This window comes from Microtus oregoni, unplaced genomic scaffold (genome assembly GCF_018167655.1).
Source record: "Microtus oregoni isolate MIOR12 unplaced genomic scaffold, Mior012 000007F_ref0000211, whole genome shotgun sequence".
Classification (NCBI taxonomy): Eukaryota; Metazoa; Chordata; class Mammalia; order Rodentia; family Cricetidae; genus Microtus; species Microtus oregoni.
In genome coordinates this window covers 9,538,162-9,562,095 of record NW_024543066.1, presented here as the reverse complement: position 1 = coordinate 9,562,095, position 23,934 = coordinate 9,538,162, and the positions used below count along the sequence as shown (strand labels likewise).

Below are 23,934 nucleotides of genomic sequence, written 5' to 3'. Positions count from 1 at the left end.
CAGTGCACTGTTTGATAGCACTGGGGAGGTGCTTGAGACAATGCCATAGGAGTGACCCGACTAAATGGCTCTCTACCCAGTGCTTTTCTGGCAAATCTAGTGTTAAATTGGTAACTCCTACAGGGAGGGGACTACAAAGGAAAAACTTTTGAGGGCTGGCTGGCTCAGAAATTTATACCACAGAATATTGTTGTATTCCTCTTAGCATTTTTGTTTAAAAAAAAAACAGTAAAATTTTATAAAATTTCATGTTAGCATTTTAATAAACCTTTTGTGCTATTTTAATAAATCCTTATTGATAGTGTTGCATAAGCATTTCTGGTGATTTTAGATCTGTTCTTCCCTCTTCCTGGGAACCAGTAGGATTGCAATAGTTCACTTCACCCGTGATAAGTTTTAATGCTAAAAAAAGTTGTCTGTACTTTTTTTAGAATACAGAATACAAAGGGGAGTATTGGGCAGAACATCCCACAATAAAAATTTTTTGGGAAGTGTTTCATGAATTACCACTGGAAAAGAAGAAGCAATTTCTATGTAAGTATTTCTGACCAGCTGTATAGTCTATTAGACAAGAATATAATTGTTAAAATTGTAAAATATGGGCTGCAGAGATGGCTCAGAGGCTAAAGAGCACTGACTGTTCTTCCAGAAGTTCTGAATTCACTGTATACATAATTAATAAATCCTTAAAAATTGTAAATATTAGCCCAGTTTTTAAAAATTAGTTTTTGCTATTTTTTAAGATTTTTATTTATATGTATGTTGAATCTGTGTTATGTATGTTGTCCTCAGAGGCAAGAATTGTGTCTGATCCCCTGGAACTGTTGTTACAGGTGGTTGAGATTCGGAAACCTAACTTGAATTCTGTGCTGTAGGGCATGGCTTAATTTCTTTTCCTATTTGTTACCTTGTATAAAATGTTCTAGGGCATTCCTCTGTTGAAGGTCTCCCCACTCTCAGGAGTGTTCACTTATCAGTTAAGAGTGTGCACTGCTTTTGCAAAGTCCCTGGCTATTCAGAAGACATGGGCAGGAGCTCAAGTTCCAAGGTCTGCTGGAAAATAGGGTTGAAGTCTGGGCAGTTGCCAAGATCCTGTTTCAAAGTAAAAAGCAACAGTAAACACAGCTTAGCATTAACACCTGACTCCAGAACCCAGCACCCGTGTGGCAGGAGAGAACTTCTAAAAGTTTTGACTTACACACACACAAAAAACTAGTTTAACCAGTTCTCTAAATGACTTCTAAATGCTTGTCAATACCAACATTCTTCACCAAGTATTTATTGAGCACTTTTAAGACAGTGGGTGATGTTCATGCAAAGCTAGGCTGTGGTCACTGGACTGTTGTCTAAATCATCTTTCTTGGCAGTATTTTTGACAGGTAGTGATCGCATTCCCATTCTTGGCATGAAGAGTCTGAAACTAGTCATCCAGTCAACAGGAGGTGGTGAGAGCTATCTTCCGGTTTCCCATACCTGTTTTAATCTTTTAGATCTACCAAAATATACAGAAAAAGAAACTCTACGATCTAAATTGATCCAAGCTATTGATCACAATGAAGGCTTCAGTTTAATATAACCTTGGAGTTTTGTTCTGTTTAGTGCAAAGGCAAACCACTTGTGTTTTTCTTGTGAATTTCAGCAAAGTGAGAAGTACTTGTAATTCTCACTTGCAAATTGTTCACTACTGTATTGATGAAAGCCAAATATTAAAGAAAAATTGAGCAACTCTTAATACTAAACTGTACATAACCATGAATTGTCCCTGTCCTCATACAGTATTGTGAATACATTAAAGTTTTACTAACAGGAATTTTAAGAGTTTGCATATTTCAGAAATGACCTGATGTGTGAGTGCATGGAACTGTTGCTTAATGTTTCTTCAATCACTGGGTAAAAACCTAACTATGGCCTGCCTTTAGTTATTTGATTATTTTTCCATTTTGTAAATAAAAGTTTTGTAATAAAATGGTGACATTCAGATACCAGTAGTTTCTGTGGCTGTAATTGAACTGAGCTCAATTTTTAAGGGTTAAAAATGATCTGCCTCCATAAAAGCATGGTGGAAACATCTTTACTACATTAAATGTCTGTGCAGACATAAATTGAAGTTCTTTCCTCCTTCCTGAGTCCTGAGATATACAGCCTGTTAACATGACAATCAAAGTTGCCAGAAACAGAACCAGTGGCCACTTTGGAACTGATGCTGTAGTATTTGTTAAATTCTTGGTGCTTTAGAAAGTCTTAATTAAGGGTGAGCTTGTTAATAAACTGTGGAAGAGTTAAATATGTAACTCTGTTAGCTACAATGCAAATATTCTTTTCAACTTAAAAAGCTTACTATTTCAACTTCCAGTGGTTCTCATCGGATTCAAACTCAGGGAGGTTTGTATCATTTCTGTGCACTATGAACGAGAGGCTAGAAGCAGGCATTGAAGTCACAAGCCCCAATGTTGGTTGGTGCTAAGGAATATGTAAACGCACTCAGCTGCTGATGTAAGTATTCTGAATTGTCAAGGCTGTTCAAGCTATTCACTAAATGGGACTTTAAAATGCTTAGATGGGCCCTGGATGTCTTTTCGTATTTAAGGTTCATTCTTTCCTGTAATAAGGACATCTTACAGGTAAACACTCCTATAGTATACTGAAGCCCAGCATGGTGGCACTCTTGTTGCCTTTCTCACCTACTGTAGTCTCAGCGGTCGTTCCGTGACCCCATTGTCTCAGGCATGCCCACCACACACCTGGCAGAGTTCATTTCTTGCTCACATTTTTGGCTCTGTGCCACAAGGTGAGGCTCTGGCTATTTCTATGATCATCTAATTTGATTTCCAGATTAAGGCAGGAGGGAAAACCATGTTATTTATCACTTGGTGATACACTTGGTGATACACAGTGCCCTTTAGTGCTTTCATTCCACATTCATGTCATTGAGATTCGTTCTCAACAGTAAGTTGGTGTTAGAGATAGAAGGCATTCTGGGATCAGACACCAGAAGACCCCAACACGAGTGAACCTTATTGGGCTGGCAAGTTAATGGGGGGGTGGAGCCAAATGACCATTTTAATATAAGACTTTAAAACAAGATACAAGTATAAAACACTGCTTTTGTATTTCAAAAGTTTGAGGAAGATAATCCAGTCATTAAACAGTCTACAAAACATATGCCAGATTACATAAAAGTCTATGTACAATATAAAAAGAGCTGAAAACAGTCTTCACTGTAAAAATAATTTAAAACAAATTTTTCAATTTAAAATATTGTCTATAGCACAAACACATCATGCAAATGGAAACTAAATATACTGCATTCTTTAGTGTAAGCCAAATTCAGATTGAAATCTCTTTTGGGTAGGGAAATGAGCCACTTTTATTAATTAGTCTTCTCTGGCAGTAACGGTCCTCGCTGGGTATTTTACGCATAAAGAACAGCTATATTTCAAAACCTTTTTTTTTTTGGTAATAAATACTAAACCAACATTGAATATTTAAATTTGTGGGTAATGTTCCAAAGAAGTCTGTAAAATAAATACTGACTGTAATTGGAGGTGTGAACTGTTTGAAAGGCTAAAAGCTTCTGCAGTTCAGAAAACTGATCCTAGTTTTAAGGCAAGCTAAGCTTTTAAATAAATAAGAACTAGTTTCATTGACTATTCATAATACAAGGCTCACACTTTGGGGTACATTACACCAAATCCTCAATAGGAAACAATGTACTTTCTGGCTAAGTTACAATTTATTACTTTGGAACTTTAATTAAGAGACCTGTAGCTTTCCTCATTAGTGGAAAAACAGCAGTCCAAAATATTACACTCTTCCCCAGTAGAAGTACCATTATTAGGTTCAGAAAGGCTTTGCATATGCACATCTTGGCAGTTTAGTACTTGTGGTGACAATAGATGCAGGCTCTACCACAGTGATAGGTTAAGCTAAGGGGACCTATAGACAGGACTATTGTTTCTAGAGCAACTGAAACATTTTCAAATCAGGTTAGTCTGCTGACTGCAGCAAGTACATGCCATCTTAAGCAGTAAATACACTTCAAACTGAGCAGGTTTTGAGTGCTCCCCACACATGCTGACTTCCTTCTCACATTGTAAAGTCATCAGTGATTTAAAAAAGTTAGCTGCCACAAGTTTTTGAAAATGCCAGTGTTTCAAAAGGTAACTGCTAAAAATAAAATTCAGCAGAACAAAAATTGAGGATTTCAAAACTAATCAATGTTACAAACAAAAAGTGTGAAATACCATTCTTTGGTCTAGATAAGCTGTTCCCTTTACATTAATTAACATTCCAATGGCTTTTTGAAAACTTTAAAATGTTGAAAATCATTAGGCAAAAACAAAATTATATATACATATGGATGTATCATACAAATGAAACCTTTAAAGGAAATTGAAGTCAACTAACAGCTGATTAAAGATACCTAGGTACCTTTAAAAAAGGTTAGTGTTGAATGTACAAGTACAGAAATATGATGGAACTTTAAAAATTAGAAGACAATCTATTTTCCAGTCTATAAATATTACATCTTTCTGATTTCCTTGTTTAAGTTCACAAGTAAACATTCATTTTGACATGCTGAAGTTCCCAATGCTGGTGGAGCAGTTCCTGTACCTGGACAGCTGTGATAACGTTATGATTTGTCTGATGGATAGTCCACACCTGCCACTTCCTGTCGCATGGCTTCAGCTTCATTAACTCCCTCCTGGTCCCCTCCATCAGCACCGTCAGGTCTATCAGGATCATCTTCCAAACCATTGTAGAACTCTTCAATCTCACTTTCATCTTCCATGGGTTCTTCTAAACTAGGGCTCTGGCACGTGCCACTGTCACTGTTACTGCCACAGGAACTAGAGGATAAGACATCATCTTCAGAGTCTGAGTACACCTCTGCACCATGGAATATGTAACGATTTGGTGGTACAAAAAGGTACTGATTACCTGAAATAGAGTGGTAAGAAATGTTACCTTTCAGTTGTTTGATTCTAGGCAGAACAGTGTCCATTCGGTATATCTTGGAAGGCTCACAAACTTTCTAGGTTGTGGTTTTGTTAAGTCCATGTTAATTAGTCAAGGTAATCAGAAACAAAAATAGCTTTTACCTTGCAGACTACAAAACCTGTAAAATACAGTATGATAAAAGACTGCTCCAGAGGCAAAGATGTATATATGATACAGGCAAGTTACACTTCCCAGAGCTAAGTCTCCCATTGTGTATGTCCAGACTTCAGGGGAGGGGGAGAGTTATGTTTGGAAATGTTGGTATGAAAGGTGGTTTAGGTATGCTACATAAGTGTTCATGTTTACCTGAAACGAGGATGAATTACTGCTTAAAAGTTGGGCTCTGTTATCAGGGTCTTCTGCTTCAGAAATATTAAAACATCTTACCACCTGTTTTTACAAGTATACAGACAGTAGACAATAGAGTGCCCCAGAATTTAAAGATTTATTCTATTCCACTAAAATCTGAGTTAACAACATTACAGGTATGGTGGCACATATTTATGATCCTAGTACTAGAGAGATGAAGCAAGTTCACCATTAATATCTAAAATTTCTTACCCTGGGCTGTGACAGCTTATAGCCACAATTCTAGGGAACTTTAGAGGAACTATAAACTTTTTTTTCTTTTAATGTCAAAGCTGGGCATCACAACACCTTTAATCCCAGCAGAAAAGCGGATCTCTGTATCTCTGGATACAGCCAGGGCTATATATAAAAAGTCTGATGATGTTTTATTTCTATAGGGGATGGAAAACAGATTTTATATTATAGTGCTCTGCTGTTGTCTAGACAGCTATGGTTTGGATACATTTAAAGGCCAGCTTGCTCTCCCAGTATGAGAGCCTATCCCCTACTGGGGAGGTAGGGAAACACAGCATGTCTTTACCTGGTGAGCCATCCATCTTGTTAAGTCATTTCTAGCACTTAAAACAGCACAGCAATATATTTTAAAACCCACTCCTAGAGCTGAGGTTATAGCTCACTTAGGAGATCACTTGCCTAGCCATCTGAAGCCCTGTATCACAGTATTGCCTTTCTCTAACTCAACACACACAGCACTAAATTTTTCTCTTGACATTGGGAATCCTCTTTCTTGGATCACAATACTTGAAATGGTTCAACAAACAGCATTCCTTACCATCAAGACGCTTACTAATCTGCTCCTTTGCAAGTCTATTGGGCCAAAACTTTCTCACAGCTTCTGCAACTGAAGTTCTTTCATTTTTCTCTTCGGTACTGGAACCAACAGCCTTGAAATCTGGGTTTTCTACATTAATGCTCTCAACATTCCTACAAGCTTGTACTTCTTGTGACTTTTCTTCCATACAACTTTTTGATTCAGATACTTCTAAATCGTCAACTTTGTTCTTTGTTGCTTGGTCTACAAGTGTAGTAATCACAGGAGAATCCTGTGGTATAGTTCTTTCAGGTGAACTTGAGGCTTCAGAAATATGAAGAGGTGTTGGTGGCAACTCTGATAAATGAACCAATTCCTTGTGTGTTCGTGGAGGTTTTTCAGTAATTTCTAAAAGCTTTACAGGGTTACAACAAAGTTTGGCATATTCACCACCTAACCTATGACACAACTCATTAATTATGACATCACAGTCTCCAAGAAGCTCTACATCAAAATGCAGATGAGGCAAAGGTTCCCTATTTATTAATATTTGAGGCACTTCATGGGGTATGGAACCTAAAAACAGGATGGAAAAAGGAGGTTAGAAAAAGGAAGAAAAAGCAATTGTGCTACCCTTTAATCCCACCAAGACAGCAGCCAAAAACCCCATGAGACTCTGTCTCAGCCATAAAAAATGGAGGGGATGAGGGAAGCGACATAAATTTCTCCCATATTCTCTGACCTTAAACACATGGCAATCCTGTGTCCCAGCCTCAGAGAGCTCAGCTCAGAAAGCTTAAACTTTTAAATAACAAAACTTCTTTGAATTATAAAGATGACAATCTATCACAACATGTGGCTTTAGGTGTTTGGAAGGCTCAGAGAATCTCATATCCCCTTGCTATGAAAGGGCACATAGCTGCTTCACACAGTGGAGGTGGCAACAGAAACATGAAAGAGTAATTCAAGAATGGCAAACTTAAACTGGACATAAGCTTTTGGGGGGGGGGGGGCAGGGAAGGCGCATTAAGCCGGTCTCCTTGTGTCACCCTGGCTGTCCTGGAACACTGTATATAGACCAGGATAATCTTAATTAAACTCGGAGATCTGCCTCTTGGGGTTAAAGGTGTTAGCTGCTATGCCTAGCTCCTGGGCATAAGCAAATGAACTTTTATCTTTTCATCTAACCCAGGTAGCCTCAAATTTGCTATGTGGCAGACGCTATTCTTTGAACTCCTGACTCCACCACAGCATGGCTTACAAGTATGTGTCATTCCTAACTACCAAAGATTTACTAGCTGGGAATGGTAGCACATGCCTTTGATCCCAGCACTCAGAAGACTGGGCAGACATATCTCTTTAAGTATGAGGCCAGCCTGGTCTGAATATAGTGAATATAGTCAGGCTATAGTGAGATCTTGTCTCAAAGAAGGGGGTGGTATCTACCAGCATGTAAGTGCCTAATCTGAGTACTTGTGACCACTTTGGTCAAATGGGGTTGTCAGATTCCCCCACAAGATAGCTTACAACCATCTGTGACCCCAGTTCTAGAGAATCCAAATGGTGCACATACATGCATGTAAAATTCATATACACAAATAAGTTTTTTTTTTTTAAAGTAAAGCTTAGACCTTCAACTATTCTCTAAATAGAAACAGTAAAATCACCTCTTACACAGATCCACAACACACGGCATGCAGAACTGTTCCCCTAAACCAACTTACTTGGAATTAATGCTACTGGTCTTACTTTCAGAGAAGACCCAATAACAATGAGGAGGTCAACTTCATCTTTGTCATACTTCATGGCTCTATGAAACTGTTCTGGTAAATTTTCACCAAAGAAGACAATCTCTGGCTTCATAATAGCAAGTGGCTCATCGGCTGGGCACCTGGGACACCGAGGAACTACCTGCACAAATTGAGAAAGTGAAGGGAGCCCAAGTTAGAAGCAGTCAATATTATATTCCCAGGAAACATAAAAGCTGAGCAGAAATAAATTTGACAGAGCCTATTGTGAAGCTAGGTGACAGCTCAGCAGGTGGAGACAATTCCTGCCAAGCCACCAATCTGAGTTCAACTCCCAGAGTCCACATGGTAGATTGAGGACTGACACCTCCCCTTCCCCATTGATCTTCTGACCCCCAACACCGTGATTTCTTTCACTATTCACCTCCACACAAGTGTTGTCATTTCCTCATGCCCACCTGTGTGCACACAAAATATTAAGCATGCAAAAAGCGAGCACAAGAAAAAAAGAATGGAAACAAAAAAACTTGACCTTTAAAAATGTTTGTGAAAGTGACTCCATTCCAATATACATAATTAATTGTGCGGCTATTTCTGGATGTATGTTGCTATATTTTCTGTTTATATGTTTGTCTTTTTTTTTTTTTTTGAGACAGGGTTTCTCTGTAGCTTTGGAGCCTGTCCTGGAACTAGCTCTTGTAGACCAGGCTGGCCTCAAACTCTGAGATCCGACTGCCTCTGCCTCCCAAGTGCTGGGATTAAAGGTCTGCACCACCACCACCCGGCTTGCTTTCGTGTAGTAAATACTTCACTATCACTTATTTGTAGCTGAGCATGACCCTCAGCTTCTTATTCTCCAGCCACCAATGTGCTGGGATTAACCAGATTACTGGTGCTGGAGAGCAAACTCAGGACTCTGAATGTTAAACAGGCATTCTACCAACCAAGCAACATTCCAACTTCTGTTTCTCTGAAACAGGATTTCTCTGTGTAATAGTACTGGCTGTCCTGAAACCCTCTTTACACTAGGCTGGCCTTGAATTCACAGAGACTCTGCCTCCCAAGTGCTGGGATTAAAGGAATGTGCCACCAACTGGCTCAATTTTTTCTTTTTTTAAATGACTCTTAGCTCAGGTTAACTTGGCAAGTGTGCACATATGCACACACACACTCAGGTTAACTTGCAAGCATGCACGCGTGTGCGCGCACCACCCCCCTTCTCCTTAGTGTGCTCTAACACCTTCACCATACAAGGATTTGCTACTTAAGGTAGAAAACATAATTTATCAGAATTTCCAGCGTTCCTTCTGTATAATACATGCTTTTTACAGAAGGGGAGAAAAGATGAAGGTAGAAACATCAAGTTTACAAAATTCCTAAAATGAGCAGATGAATTAAATTACCTGATTAAAAATATCTCCACGAACAGCTTCACAATCAACTTTGTATTTACAAATCAGGCAAGATGCTGTTGCAAAAGAACCTAAAACAAAATATACCTGCTTTAAGAAATATTTGTGGCTTACACAATAAACTTTAGCCTGAGTTTTCCTGAAGTCTTACAAGGAATATAATATGGGTTATTTAAGAATACACGTATAGGGCTGGAGAGATGGCTCAGAGGTTAAGAGCATTGCCTGCTCTTCCAAAAGTCCCGAGTTCAATTCCCAGCAACCACATGGTGGCTCACAACTATCTGTATGTAATGGGGTCTGGTGCCCTCTTCTGGCCTTCAGGCATGTACACAGACAGAATATTGTATACATAATAAATAAATAAATAAATAAATAAAGCACGTATATATTCTTTATCCTCTAAAGGTATTGTGAAAAACAACTCTGCAAGGGCTAAATAAATCTGCAACTAGAAGGTACCAGTTGTCTTATATAGTCACAGCTGGTCTTGAATTGCCTATCATTAGGCATACACCACAGGCCTTATTTCTGCATTATTGTGTATGTTTTACAGTTATGTACATTCAAGATTATCAAATAATGCTTAATCTCGTTACGCAGCTTCTTCCCGTGCCCAGTATTTCTATCTAAGCACACCACAGAAACCACTGTTGACATTTACTAACCATGACACTGGATGATCCTTTGAATTCCTGCAACCTGCTCCAAGGTATCTATGTTTTGAGTATAGTTTCGAAGTAGTTTTCCTTCCTTATCTGACAAAGCTATGAATTTGTGACACAGAGATGGCTGGAATTGTCCAGGATATATTTCCTACATAATGCAAAGGGCAGAAAGGTTTCCATTAATTAAATAAACATAACAGATATCCTGCTTCTGTTTAGTCAAATGTACTAATCATAACCCCCATGTATATAATACTTTAATAAACACAGTGAGCATTTTAAAGCACTTAGATGGATGGCACACCTAGGAAAGGGCTGTTGCTATACAAAACAGCATTGGTGAACGTGGTCCCTTGAAGAACAAGGTAAGGTGACCCATAAACACATCTTTTTTTTTTTTTTTTTTTTTTTTTTTTGGTTTTTCGAGACAGGGTTTCTCTGTGGTTTTGGAGCCTGTCCTGGAACTAGCTCTTGTAGACCAGGCTGGTCTCGAACTCACAGAGATCCGCCTGCCTCTGCCTCCCGAGTGCTGGGATTAAAGGCGTGCGCCACCACCGCCCAGCCCATAAACACATCTTAATGGATAATGTAAGTCAGAAGAAATACATACCTTAGGTACATCAGAATTTTGTTGGCTGTAAATTCAGATTTTTTTAAAGGAAAAAAAGGGTAAACTTTACACTGAAATTACAGATATCAAAGGGTATGGTGACTTGACAACTAAAAAAGGCTCTCAATGTATTATTTAAAGCTATTGGATTATCATTCATAATTATCAACCTGCTGGAGGTTTAAAGCTGAAGTGTTAATTCCTTACCAACATTGCTTTCCTTCCACTGCACAGGCATACTGGGATAGAACAGAGCTGCTCATGAGTGCTGACTTGCTGGATTTTGTGTGTGTGTTTTTACCCCCAAATAATGCTTCAATGCTGTTTCTTCTTTAAAAACAAAGATTTCAGATATACACATGGCAAAAAGATCAGAGAAAAAGTATCAATTTTGGTCCTCCTACCTTGACAGTGTTTTTATTCAATTTTATTTAGTAAGTGACTATGGCAAAGGAAGTTTCTTTTTTCTTTAAAGTAGCAATACTTTCTACTTCCTTACACTATAGGCTCTATCTAATTCATCACAATGTTAGCAAAAATTAAATACAACCATATGTCCATCAATAGAGAAACTGGTTGTATAGTAACGTATACCCATACAGTGGATTATTTAGCCACTGAGAGAATGAGAGGGCTCTCATGCACTAAACTGAAAAATAGTTCATGACACAGGAAAAAAGCAAGTTAGTCACCAGGGAGTAAATCTTTTTGGTTTTTTTTTTTTTTTTTTTTTTTTTTTTTTTTTTTTTTTGGTTTTTCGAGACAGGGTTTCTCTGTGGTTTTGGAGCCTGTCCTGGAACTAGCTCTTGTAGACCAGGCTGGTCTCAAACTCACAGAGATCCGCCTGCCTCTGCCTCCCAAGTGCTGGGATTAAAGGCGTGCGCCACCACCGGTTTATTAAGCAAAAAAACAAAAAACACACACACAAAAAAAAACCCTGAAATTGTATGCACATATGGATGGTTCTGTCTGTATAAACACATGAGGAGAACACACAGCAACTGTAAACAAGGCTGAGATTTCTGTAGGATTAGAGGACTTAACTTTTCACCTATTTAGTAACTCACAAGTTAAACTTAGTAAGCAAATTTTTGGGGTTTTTTTTTTTTTTTTTTGGTTTGGTTTTTGGTTGTTTTTTTTTTGTTTGGTTGGTTTTTTTTTTTTTAAGGAGACAGGGTCTGTCTCTACATAGCCCTGGCTCTCCTGGAACTCACTATGTAGACCAGGCTGGCCTCAAGCTCAAAGACCCTCCTGCCTCTGCCTCCTCAGTGCTGGAATTAAAAAGATGTACATCACCACACTCAACAATAACCTAGGTTCTATGAAGTCATGTATATTGTGGTCCACTACACAAAAATCCAAGATTTTTGATTTCCATTCCAACGTATACAGGAAAAAACTTGAGTCTGGATTATGCGGCACATCCTAAAAGCCCAGCACACAGAGGTCAAACTAAAGGATAGCTAGAAATTATAGCATTCTAAAAGAACTTTACATCAGATAGGTTATCTCAGGTCTGAACATCCTAAAGCCTTTTAAGAAACCAATGGCAGGGATGCAGCTGTTAATCTGCTAATCCTAGCACTTGGGAGGCAGAGGCAGGGGATATCCGGAAATTCAAGGCCAGCCTGGTCTACAGAGCAAGTTCCAGGACAACCAGAGCTGTTACATACAGAAATCTATCTCAAAAAACCCAAAAAGGAAACCATTCAAGTCAGGCATGGTGGCACATGCCTCTAATCAGCACTTGGGAGGCAGGAGGCAGGCCTGGTCTATCTACAAAGCAAGTTCCAGGACAGCCAAAGCTTTTACAGAGAACCCCCTAGCCCTCCAATAAAAGAAAAAAACCAATCATAAGTGTTAGACCGTTCTACTGAGTTCAAATTTAAAATACGTAATTTTAAAAGCTAACATTCTGCAGGGCACTTGGGGTGTACACCTTTAATCCCAGCACTCGGGAGGCAGAGGCAGGAAGCAGGAAGACCTCCCAATTTGAGGCCAGCCTGATGTACAAATTTTGCAGGACACCCAGGGCTACAGGGAAAAACCCAGCTCTTTCTCAGCATGTGGGAGGCTAAGAGCTCAATCCCTAGCACCACACAAAAAAGTGAAGGGCTGGGGAGGAAGGGGTCAGTGGGTAAGTCTTTGCTATATAACTCTGCATGCAGAAGGCAGAAACAGGAGACCCTGCCTCCATACACAATGTGGGGAGAGTAATAGAGAAAGATACCCAAAGTCAACTCTGGCCACCACTTGTGACATGCACACTTACATCTGGGCATTGCATAAACATCACACACATGCCCATAGAGAAACCAAAGATTCCAGTAAGGACTCTTCCTCATACTCATTCAGAAAACCTCAGTAGAGTTTACTCAATAAAAACCTTTTGCTGGCTTCCTCTTGGGGGATATTTAACTTTAAGAAAACAGATTTTCGCCGGGCGGTGGTGGCGCACGCCTTTAATCCCAGCACTCGGGAGGCAGAGGCAGGCGGATCTCTGTGAGTTCGAGACCAGCCTGGTCTACAAGAGCTAGTTCCAGGACAGGCTCCAAAACCACAGAGAAACCCTGTCTCGAAAAACCAAAAAAAAAAAAAAGAAAAGAAAACAGATTTTCTAGACAAGATCGTGACAGTGCATATTTTAGGCTGTATGGGCTACACATTTTGCCATATGGTCTCATATAACAAAGAGATGATTTATTAAGTGGACTTGGCTGTCACTGAAACGACTTAGGGACAATACAGTAGAATTTCAGTGTCATGTGTTGTAAAAACAACCTGAGAACTCCTAGTCATTATTACCAATTAACTCTCAGCTAATGGGATGTGGAAGAAGCTGGTGAGCAGACACAATATGACAGAATGATGTTTAGATGATATATTGTACAACACAGAGATTACAATTAACACTCAATGTCTGAGTGTAAGAGTAGAAAGTATATTAAGTACTGGATGTATCCCAGCACTTGGGAGGCAGAGGCAGGTGGATCTCTGTGAGTTCGAGACCAGCATGGTCTACAGGAGCTAGTTCCAGGACAGGCTCCAAAACCACAGAAAAACCCTGTCTCGAAAAACCAAAAAAACAAAAAAAAAGTACTGGATGTCACTAGTCAGCTATAACCATCCCATAATGTATATAGAGCAACATAATGTATATCCTATAAATATATTCACTTATATGTCCATTTAAATAAATTCACAGCTCAGTCAGCTAATACTTAAAATTATACATGTTTCTAACAAGATTTTTTCAGAGTACACCGATATGTCTAATCTAATGAAAGAATTTCAATTAGTGAAGCTAAAAACTAATCCCTACTGAACTTGAACATGCAAAACCTATACTTGTATTTCACATTATAATGCTGTAGAGCATTATACATACTTCACATGTTATACATGTTATATAGCTTACATGGATAAGGCTGAATTAAAGACAGCATTTCATGTAGCCCTAACTGGTCTGGAACACAGAGATACACCTGCCTCTCACTCCAGAGTACTGAGATTAAAGACCTGTATGTACTACCACATCTAACCCTTATTTTTTTTATATACTAAAAAGAAATTTTATGAGTGTTGTGCCTATAGGTAATATGTATATGTATTGCTTGCCTAGTCCCCAAGAATGTCAGAAAGACATTGGACCCTCTCAGAGAGCTGGAGTTATGAATGGTTGTGAGCCACCACATGAGTGATAGGAACCAAACCCAGGTCCCTCTTAACAGGTCTGAACTCTTGAGTGTTCTTAACTTCTAAGCCATCTCTCCAACCCCTATCTTAAAACTTTTAATTATATGTATGTCTAGGGTGGGGGTGAGTGAGTGCAGGTGCCATGGAGGTGGAGGCCAGCAGCCCAGGCTTATACTGGGACTGGTGATCGCCAGCAGCTGTAGAGACAAGTTGCTGGAAACTGATCTCCAAACTTTCTAAGTAGAATGCACTCAAGCACTGTCTCATCTCTTCAATTTTTGACTGTGAACGGCTTTTCCTCAGATTTCCTTCCTAGCCATGTTTGGAGCCTTTAAGAGTCTATGTATATAATATCATCCATAAACTGAGGATCTTTGATTCCCCCGTGTATATCTTTCTATGAAGGCTAACTTTTATGTTCCTCACTTGCATCATAAACCCAATTAAACCTTAAGAACAAAAACAGTCTAGCATTTATGTCCTTTGTAGGACATGAATCCAGGGCCTAAAGCTCTACAACTTGCAACCCAGGCTGGCCTGGAACTCAAGTGTTAAGCAGAGACTGGCCTTTTACCTCTTGAGATCCTCCTGCCTCCACCTCCTAAACCCTGGTTTGTTACACATTATTGGAGAGCATTTTCATGCTATGCCTACTGGAATTCCAGCCTTTATAATCCCCCGAAGAAGAGCAAAATAATGTTTACCCATACACACACATACACAAAATAACTAAACGTAATTTTAAAAATGTTCAGAACCCTTAATTTTAGAGATGTATCTGTACTTGATACCCTGTAAGACAGTGACAAAAGTGGCTACTGGCAATGCAGTGCTCCACTCACAACAGAATTTACATGAAAAACCTTGGGAAAAACAGAGATACACTAACCAACTCTGCTTATGTAAGACATGAAAGTAACTTAGGTACCTGCTGACCTTTCTGAACCTATGTCTACTGACTGAGTTCATAGGACATCAGACATCTCTCATTGTTGAGACAAGGCAGCATCGCTAAGTATCAGAGATTCTAATAGCACATCCTAGCTGCAAACTGTGGTTACCCCTATAATTCCAGCACCTAGGATGCTGAGAGTATTCCCTCACAGTTCTATAAATATACCATATAAAGACAGTTTTTACAATTCAGCTTAGGGCCCGCAAGATGTGAGATGGATCAGTGAGTAAAGGGGCTTTGCTGCCAATCCTGTCAACCAAGTTCACTTAATTCCAAGAACACACACGCATGTATGTGAGTTCTCCACATTGCACTTTGGCATGCGCATCACCCACTCACCACTCCACCCTTCTGAAATAAAACTTTCAAGATCCTATTTAATTTCTGGGTTCTCTAAAAAAGTCTACCTAATACAGAAGAGCCTTTGGGATTTATTTACAAGTCCCATAAAAATGAACTAACAAGAGGCATGCATGGTGGTAGGTGGTGGCAGGAAGATCAGGAAGCTCAAAAACCATCCATGGCTATGCAAAGTTCAAGACTAGCCTGGCCTACAGACTGCCTCAAAAATAAAGAAAATTTGAGATGAGCTGCAGAAAAAACTGCAAAATTTTCTAGTGACAGATGAAAATCTTGGGACGATATATATACTCTATAGCAGTACAGCTGCACAGCAGATATATGGAGCCAGGGATACAATTTTCAATTTTCTAATTCACATTCAAGTGAAAATTTCAAATACCTAATAAAAATTTTTGTTGCTGTTTTGTTTTTGAAGCTGAGTCTCACAATGTAGCCATGGCTGATCATTAAGTCAAGAGTCTCCTCTTGAATCCTGGGAATGCAGGATTACACCACTATGCCTGACTCCTGAACATTTTACCAAATATCCCTGAATATTTGTTTTTTTAATATTTAATAAATGCAATTAGTAGTTCATTTTTCTTTAGCAAAATCTCTAATATCCCTAAGTATGTCCCTCACTTATAGCAACACATTTCAAGTATTCAATAGCCATATGCAGCTAGTGACTGACTGACTTATGAACTAGAAAGACTAGAAGACTCTACAAGGGTCCTGTCATCTGTTCAAAAATCTCAATCTTTGGTAACTAAAAATCGTTTTTCAGACAGAGGCACACGTTAAAACTTGTCTACTACAAACCATACTACAGTAGGTCCTATAAACTTTATGACTCAGAAAATAGATTCAAAGTCAAAACAGGTCATTTTTTTTATGATCTACAAACCACTAAAGGAGTGGTGGGGGAGACAGACAAAAGACCAAAAATTATTTACAATCAGTCCTAAAAAACAACAAAAGTTCTACCTACCACACTGTAGCGTTCACTTCACTGGGCAACCAATGTCAATTTAAGACATCTATACATGAGAACAACACTTTCTCATGAACGACAAACAAAAAACTGTGATACCTTTGCAAACTTGAAGAATGGTCTTGGATCTTTTCTAAAATACTCAATATCAAACATGGCTTGAGGATCTGGGAGATCTGGGAAGTCCACAGCAAGACGAGCATAAATACCATCTCTTGATCTGAAGTCAGGTATTCCACAGGAAACTGAAACCTGAAATATTCAAGACGTAATTCTCAACATTCAATTATCTACCTTCATAATTAGGGCCTCTAGTACACACAATTAGGTGGTAAGAATGCAAAGAAAAGTTAAGTTTGAGGAACAGAAACACCACCCTTCTAATTTCTCTCAAATACAGAAGAGACAAGTAAACTAATGAGAATAATTAATCTGCCACATACTGCTTTTAGTGGTGCTAAGTCGGGCCAACCTTAAAAACCTTTAAGCATTTAAACAAATTAAAGCAAATATAATTAGAGTAAATCAACCTCATTTTTTTTTAACCTAAAAGTAGGTAAGACTTCCTTGCAGATAATACCAAAGAAACTGCTTTCATATGGCCAGCTTTTAATACCTCAAGAACACTAGAATTCCAAAATTTCAACCCTGTACTGTAAAGCTGGGCACACAAGTTCATGACTGTAGTCTCAGATATTTAGGAGGCTGAGACTGAGGGGCTGTTTAGGTTCAGATTTAAGACTAGCTGGAACAACCACAACAGAAAAACCATTACAATAAAGGGGCTGTGGGTCCTGGGTATTCACAACGTTCAATAGTACAATTGTCTCCCACATACCATAAGAAAGTAATTTGCCAAGCAGTGGTAGCACATGCCTTTAATTCAGCACTCAGGAGACAGAGGAAGGAGATCTCTGTGAGTTTGAAGGCAGCCCTGGTCTACAAAGCAAATTCTAGGACAGGCTCCAAAGCTACATAGAGAAACCCTGTCTCAAAAAAAAACAGGAAAAAAAAAAGTCCCCCTCTCCCCAAAAAAGCTATCAGGCTTTACTCTTTTTGTTTTCTATGTCTGTAAGGAAACTTGCATGTATATCTGTGCTCCACATGGGCACCTTGTGTCCTGAGGTCAGAAGGAATCACATCATGCAGTTGTCAACGGTCATGTGGGTGCTGGAACTGAACCTGGGTCCCCGCCTAGCAGCAGCAAGAGCTCAGTTCCGAATCATCTCTCCAGTTCAGGAATATAACATATTTACTTATGGGTTCTTTGGAAAGTCTGACAATTTTTTTAAATGTTTATTTGTAGCTCAATTGGTAGGTGGGATCATCCCCCCCTTTTTAAAGATCTTATTTTTGTATGTGTGTTTGCCTGCATGAATGTATGTGTACTATGTGTGTGCCTGGTGCCAGCAGAGGCCAGAAATGGATGTTGGGTTCCCAGGAATTGGAACAGTTGTGGGCTCCCATCTGGTCACTAGTAACCAAATCTAGCTTCTCTTCAAGGGGCAGCAAGTTGTTTTTAATGGCTAGGCCATCTCTCCACTTTCTGTAGTCAAGTTTATTTTTAATTCTATGTGTATGGGTAGTTTACCTGCATGAATGTTTTGTTCTACTGTGTGAAGTGCCCAAGGAGGACAAGAAGGCATCAGCAGATCCCCTGATATTGGAGTGACAGATGTTGTGAGCCTCCAGGTCCTCTGCAAGAGCATCAAGCTATCTCTCCAGCTCCTGGGAATTTGGAGAAATTAGATTCTTTTGGAAAGCATGATAGCAAGGCTCTAGTGGAATCAGTTTTCATTGAGAAAGCAGAAACTTAATTCATGGTTAAAATACGGTTGGGAAGGTAACATGCTTACCTTTTTTTTTTTTTTTTTTTTTTTTTTTAACTTGGTTTAAGACTGTAGAGACTTGGCCTTTTTCATTTGACTTGGTCTAAGACCAACTCATAATTCTGTATTGTGTAGTATATTAGACATTATGTTAGCAGCAAGAAGCACTTCAAGCAAAGTGAAAAGGTATTAAATGACCATTAAGAATCTCAGTTCTGGAAGACAGAAGGTGAGCCTGCCAAAGCATTCCGTGTGCACTAGCCCCTCAACACCAGAATACAATTAGTTTTCCCTGTGGGTGTAATTTAGACAAAGGTTGGGTTTTTTTTTCCTTTTTCTTTTTTTTTTCTTTGTTCAATGGGGTTTTACTGTGTAACATCAGCCTTGTTTATCCTGAAGTGGCCCTGTAGATCAGGCTAGCCTCAGATCTGCCTGCCTCTGCCTCCCGAGTGCTGGAATTAAAGGCCTACACCCCCACCAGCTGCTTTGTTTGCTTGTGTTTGGTGTGTGGCAGTTTGTGTGCTATGGCCCCTTTGGAAATCAGTACATACCCCAGCTCCAGTTAAAACTATTATCTTTTTGCATTCTTGTAGTAACTTCACAGCATCTTCAATCGTATTAACATCTTTTCTTTTTTTCCGTTTTGGTGGTTCTGAAAGAATATTAATAACAATCTGCCACAGTGTCATATCATCCAAATCAGGTGGAGGAATTGTTTCTGGCAGTAAATCTTTAAGAATTGTTCGAGGATCAGTACCAATCATGAGATGCTGCTGAACAAAAGTATACGGACCTATATTAAGGGAAGAAAGGCTTCAGTCAGTTCTAATTCTAATTAAAACCTCATTTATTTTGTCAAGTAAATAAGTTAGCAATATATAAAACTTTTATGCAAAGTTTAATTTAGTATTATTTTAAAAATACAATTTAGAGCCAGGTAGTGGACAGAGGCAGAGGTAGGTGGATCTCTGTGAATTAGAAGGTCAGCTTGGTCTGAGACAGTTCCAGGATAACCAGGGCTACAGAGAAACTGTCTCCAAAAGCGCCCCCCCACCCAATAAAATAGAAACAGAAAAAAGGTGCAATTTAAAGGTATTTCATGTCATATCCCAAACAAAATCTGATTGAACAAGAGCTTGCTTAGGTCTGAGGTTTTGTTTTGCAAGATAGGGTTTCTCTGTGTAGCCCTGGTTGTCCTGAATTTGCTTTGTAGACCAGGCTGGCCTCAAACTCAGAGATTCGCCTGCCTCTGCCTTCTGAGTGCTGGGATTAAAGGTGCATGCCACCACTGCCTGGGAGGTCTAAGTATTTTGATTATATTTTAAGGGTCAAATGGGTAGAAGATGGAAGCAACTCAGGAATTAGCATGCAGGAAGCCAAGAAAAAACCTTACCAATACCTGAGAAACTAAATCTAAATGATAAAGGTGAGAAAATTTAAAGATGGTACAAGAATAGCTTCGGGGAAGTCACTGCAGACGTTGGTGGCACATAACTATAATCTCCAGCATTTAAACACAAGGGAGACGGGAACTGAAGGCCAATGGGGGCTATACAGTGAGTTCAAGCCAGTTCTAGGCTACAAGAAAGTGATCCTGTCCCAACAAGAAAGCAGACACATTTTTAAAAATACTGATACATTTGGAGCAAAAGAGGGAAAAAAAAGGTCAACAGTATGAAAGAAAAAGAACAGGGATGAGGAACATCCTCAGACATAGGGACATGGTGTGGCACACCTATAATCCTAGCACTTGGGAGGAAGTTCAACATCATCCTTACACCCTAGACTCCATGAGTTTAAAGCCAGCTTGGGTACATGGAACTGTCAAAGAAATCAAGAAAGGGAAAAGAAAAGGTGTAAGGAAGAAAGAGAAAGACTGCACTGGTTATGGTATACTCCAGAGGCAAAAGACTGCAGAGCAATTTTGCTAGCCTGGGCTACAAAACACCTTGTCTCAAAAAGAAGGAAGGAAAGAAAGGGCATTTATTCAAAGCTTACAGGTTCCAAGCATACCTATCCTCGGCCGTGGAGTCCAGTCACTAGAGCTCGCATGCGAAGTTCTATCGTCCTCATCACTCTCGCAGGAATGGAAGCCATTAGTGATGATTTCATCAGTGAACAGCAAGTTGTCTGTGAAAGAAAACAAAGACTACTGACAAAACCATCTTCATCTGGGGCTAGGGGTGCACACCTGCAGTCACTGGCACTTTCAGGCTAGTCTGAGCTACATGACAAGACTCAGGTTATTGAGACAAAAATCAAAAACCAGCTTACATCTATGATTCCAGCACATGGGAGGCACAGAAGCTGAGAACACCCAACCTACACAGAACAGTGAAATCCGGACCAGCCTGGGCTAAAGTGGAACCCTAGCTCAAAAATCAAAAACGGGGCTGGGCAGTGGTGGTGCACACCTTTAACCTCAGCACTCAGGTCGATCTCTGTAAGTTCAAGGCCAGCCTAATTACAATGGATGCCCAGAGCTGTTACACAGAGAAACCCTGTCTCAAAAGAAAAAAAAAGTTGTTTTTAAAAAAAAAAAAAAAAAAAAAGCTTAAGGTGAAACATACCTTCAAAAATAGGATCTGAGCTTCACGTCAAGGGCTAAAACCTACAGCTTCATGAAATGCATCAAACAGAAATTATCACAAACAGGACGGTGGTAGGTGGCGCATGCCTCTAATCCCAGCACTAGGGGAGGCAGCCTGGTTCTACAATGAGTTCCAGGACAGCCACGAATGTTACAGTGAAACCCTGTCTCAGAAAAAGAAAGAAAAAAAACCTTAATCCTTAGCAGTGTCCTCCCTGCCCCAGCCAGTCTTTCTGTAGCCCTCAAAGTAGAAAACTTCCTGCCTCAGCAAATTTACGCTTTAAAGAACATAAAACATGCTTCACACTACACTATCCGTTCCCCCATTTAATAGCTGAAATCCAGGGCTATTTACTATTCCAGTCCCTAGCACGCCGTTCTTTTCTTTTAAATACATGATGGTCCACAAATACTGACAGACTCCGATAAATGCTGAGCAAAAGAAGTTCAGATGACATTATTACATATACAACACCTTTGGTGTCAATGGCATACAGAAGTCGGTTTGTTTCAGAATATCAGATGTTAGGAAACTAAAAAAAAATGTTATGAGCACATGGTTTCAGAAGAAAAATAAGTACTGTAAAACTATTACTCTTCTATACCTAGGTGCTTAAATGCAATCTCAGGAAATTATTGTTTTTAGAACAGTCATTTCCTTACATTTTTAAGACGGTGCCTCATCAAACAGCTTTGGTCTATTAAAAATTTCTAACTTCAAAAAAAGATATCGGTCCAAAAAGAAAAAAACACCACCATACAGGTGTCAGCTTGCAAACGCAATCGCAGAGGTCGAGCCACGGGACAGCCCAAAGCGAGCTGCCAGGAAAATGCAACTTTAATAAAGGCGCTAGGGTCAAAAGCATCCGAGGGAGGGAAAACTTCAACGACAACTACAAGAGCCCGGGTGACTGCGCGCAGCGCAAAGCGGCCCGGGCGAGCGGCGAGTCCGCGCGCGGCTCCGCTGCAGGGCCGGCGAGCTCGGCGGCGCGCGGCCGAGCCGGGGCCGAGCTGCGCCGCCACCGCCACCGCCGCCGCCGCCGAGCCCGAAGAACCCTCGGGGCCCCAGCCAGCCCGGGACCGGGTCACAGGCGGGGACGCGGAGGGACGCGACTGCGCGGTCCCGACCCCGCGCGCGCCACTCACCTCGGTAGCCGATCGCTGCCGCCGCCGCCTCGTCGTCCTCCTCGCCCTCGTCGTCGTCGAAGTCGTCGGCAGCCCTCGGCTCCCGCCGCAGGCCCGACCCATTGTCTCCGTCCCCGGCCGCGGCGGTCGCCGGGGCCTCCGGCTCCGCGCCCGCCGCCGCCGCCCCTACTGCCTCCCGCCACAGCGCCGCCGGGGCCGCGGCGCTCTCCGCCTCACACCCCGCCGCCGCCGCTACCGCCGCCGCCGCGCTCGGCTCGCCCGGGCTGCGCCCGAGGCCAGGCCCGTCTCGGCGCGGCCTCTTGCGGAGCGGCTCCTCGGCGGCGGGCTGCGACGCGGCCTCCATGGCGGCCGCCGCGGAAGGGGAGCCGCCGGCCTGAAGGGCGAGCGCCGCCTCGTCCGCCATCTTCCAACTGCCTCTCTGGCCCTCCGCCCTCGCCTCCTCTGCTCCGCTCGACGCGCGGCACTGGCGCCCCCGCGGCTCGGCTGCGGGAGATTTAAACCCCGTCACGTGACCCGGCCCCTCGCCGCCTCCGCCCCCGTGCCGCTCCCGCCACCCACGCGGGCCGGACCACAACACGCCGGGTCACGTGTCCGGGCGCCGCCCGCGGCCTCGGCCCTCCCCGGCCCCACCCAAGGGCCCGGCTCCCCTCGGCGGCCTCTGCTCGCCACCCGCCCGCTCGCTCGGCTCGACTCGGCTTGCTCGGCTGCGGCTCAAGTTGGCGGCGGGGCCGCGAGTTCCCACCTGGGCCTCCCGCGTGCCCCTTGCTTGGCTTCGCCTCTGTCGGCTTCTCCCTCAGGGGTTTTTAAAAGCCCTGGAGCGGCGAGCGGCCCGAACTGGTCAAGGCCGGCCTCCCTGAGAAGAGTTCCCCCACCTGCCTGGCGCTTTGTGACAGCTCTTCCTCAGTTTACCGCTGTAGTCTCTCCCGGAGCTTGCGCCGTCTCCCACCTTCCCTTATCTAGTGCAATGGAATGTTAATCCCAGAGCCCGGGGGACCTGGGCCCCTCTGCTCTAAGGCCCCCAGCTCCGGTCTCTGGACCTCGCTTTTGTCATTTGTAAAATTTAATCCCTTGGCTCAGGTGGGGCGGCAAGAGCGAGGATAGGAGGGAGAGCATTTGGTTCTTACGCACTTCTGTGAAGGAGTCAAATTTGGGGCCTGGCTCCTGTGACTTCAGCAGTTGAGTCTTTTCTGAACCCTTTTTAAATTTATTATTATTTGGGTTTTTTTGTTTTGGGTTTTATGTTTTGTTTTTCGAGACAGTTTTCTCTGTGCAGCCCTGGCTGTCCTGGAACTTGATCGGTAGAGCAGGCTGGTCTCCAATTTAGAAATCCACCTGCTTCTGCCTCTCGAGTGCTGGGATTAAAGGTGTGCACCACCATCGCAAACCATCTAAATCTAATCTTTAATCATTTCTAAAGTGGCAAGACCAGGACTGAGGATTCAGCTCAGGTGTAAAGTCAAGTCACACTCCCAGACATGCATGAGGCTCTAGGGAGAGGGGCCCGGAGGTCATCTTCCAACTACATAGGAAGTTCAGAAAAGGCCTGAAATACCCAAAACTTGTCTCGAAAATGAAATTTAAAAGTAACAGGCCATGTTTTTTGCAGTGCTCTGGTGAGAAATCAGATGGCCAGGTGTAAAATAAATGGCTGAAAACTAAATGTAAAAATCTTAGTTCTAGAATCGGAGAAGTGGCTCTCAGTGACTAAGAGCACTTGTTGCCCTTGCAAAGGCCCTGTGTTTGCCTCCCACCATCCACAGGGGGACTCACCTGCAGATCTGACACCCTCTTTTGGCAAACACAGACATGCATGCAGCCAAAAC

At 41.6% G+C, this 23,934-nt stretch overlaps 2 protein-coding genes across 8 annotated transcripts in view; one reads left to right on the top strand and one right to left on the bottom strand.

The window, feature by feature from the left end:
* Nucleotides 1–1,985, top strand: part of Herc4 (HECT and RLD domain containing E3 ubiquitin protein ligase 4) — a 75,966-nt gene extending 73,981 nt beyond the window's left edge. For all 5 annotated transcript variants that reach the window (XM_041656498.1, XM_041656497.1, XM_041656499.1 and 2 more), the window contains 2 exons: nucleotides 432–534; nucleotides 1,368–1,985. In XM_041656498.1, the coding sequence (XP_041512432.1) occupies nucleotides 432–534; nucleotides 1,368–1,576 (312 nt within the window). In that variant the 3' untranslated portion in view covers nucleotides 1,577–1,985. The remainder of the gene's footprint in view (nucleotides 1–431; nucleotides 535–1,367) is intronic.
* On the bottom strand, nucleotides 195–22,655 carry Sirt1 (sirtuin 1). 3 transcript variants are annotated; one of them, XM_041656503.1, is made up of 10 exons: nucleotides 22,112–22,655; nucleotides 20,389–20,505; nucleotides 18,927–19,168; nucleotides 16,646–16,798; nucleotides 9,950–10,097; nucleotides 9,273–9,352; nucleotides 7,846–8,032; nucleotides 6,143–6,697; nucleotides 4,615–4,941; nucleotides 195–1,092 (listed from the first exon to the last, which is right to left on the bottom strand). In XM_041656503.1, exons 1-9 carry the CDS (start codon nucleotides 22,512–22,514, stop codon nucleotides 4,634–4,636), a joined length of 2,193 nt encoding a protein of 730 aa, XP_041512437.1. In that variant the 5' UTR covers nucleotides 22,515–22,655; the 3' UTR covers nucleotides 195–1,092; nucleotides 4,615–4,633. The 3 variants fall into 3 exon arrangements, with proteins under 3 accessions (XP_041512437.1, XP_041512436.1, XP_041512438.1); XM_041656502.1 differs by lacking the exon at nucleotides 195–1,092 and having other exon boundaries at nucleotides 3,085–4,941; nucleotides 22,112–22,654; XM_041656504.1 differs by lacking the exon at nucleotides 195–1,092 and having other exon boundaries at nucleotides 3,085–4,941; nucleotides 18,927–19,027; nucleotides 22,112–22,654.
* Between the last annotated feature and the right edge of the window lie 1,279 nt (nucleotides 22,656–23,934).

Excerpts from the sequence above, each read along its gene's own strand:
- Sirt1 (XM_041656503.1), bottom strand. The coding sequence starts at position 22,514 with ATGGCGGACGAGGCGGCGCTCGCCCTTCAGGCCGGCGGCTCCCCTTCC. Across the intron at positions 9,353-9,949 it reads AAGGATCATCCAGTGTCATG|GTTCTTTTGCAACAGCATCT; the intron begins GTTAGTAAATGT and ends ATTTTGTTTTAG. Across the intron at positions 6,698-7,845 it reads ACCAGTAGCATTAATTCCAA|GTTCCATACCCCATGAAGTG; the intron begins GTAAGTTGGTTT and ends TCCTGTTTTTAG.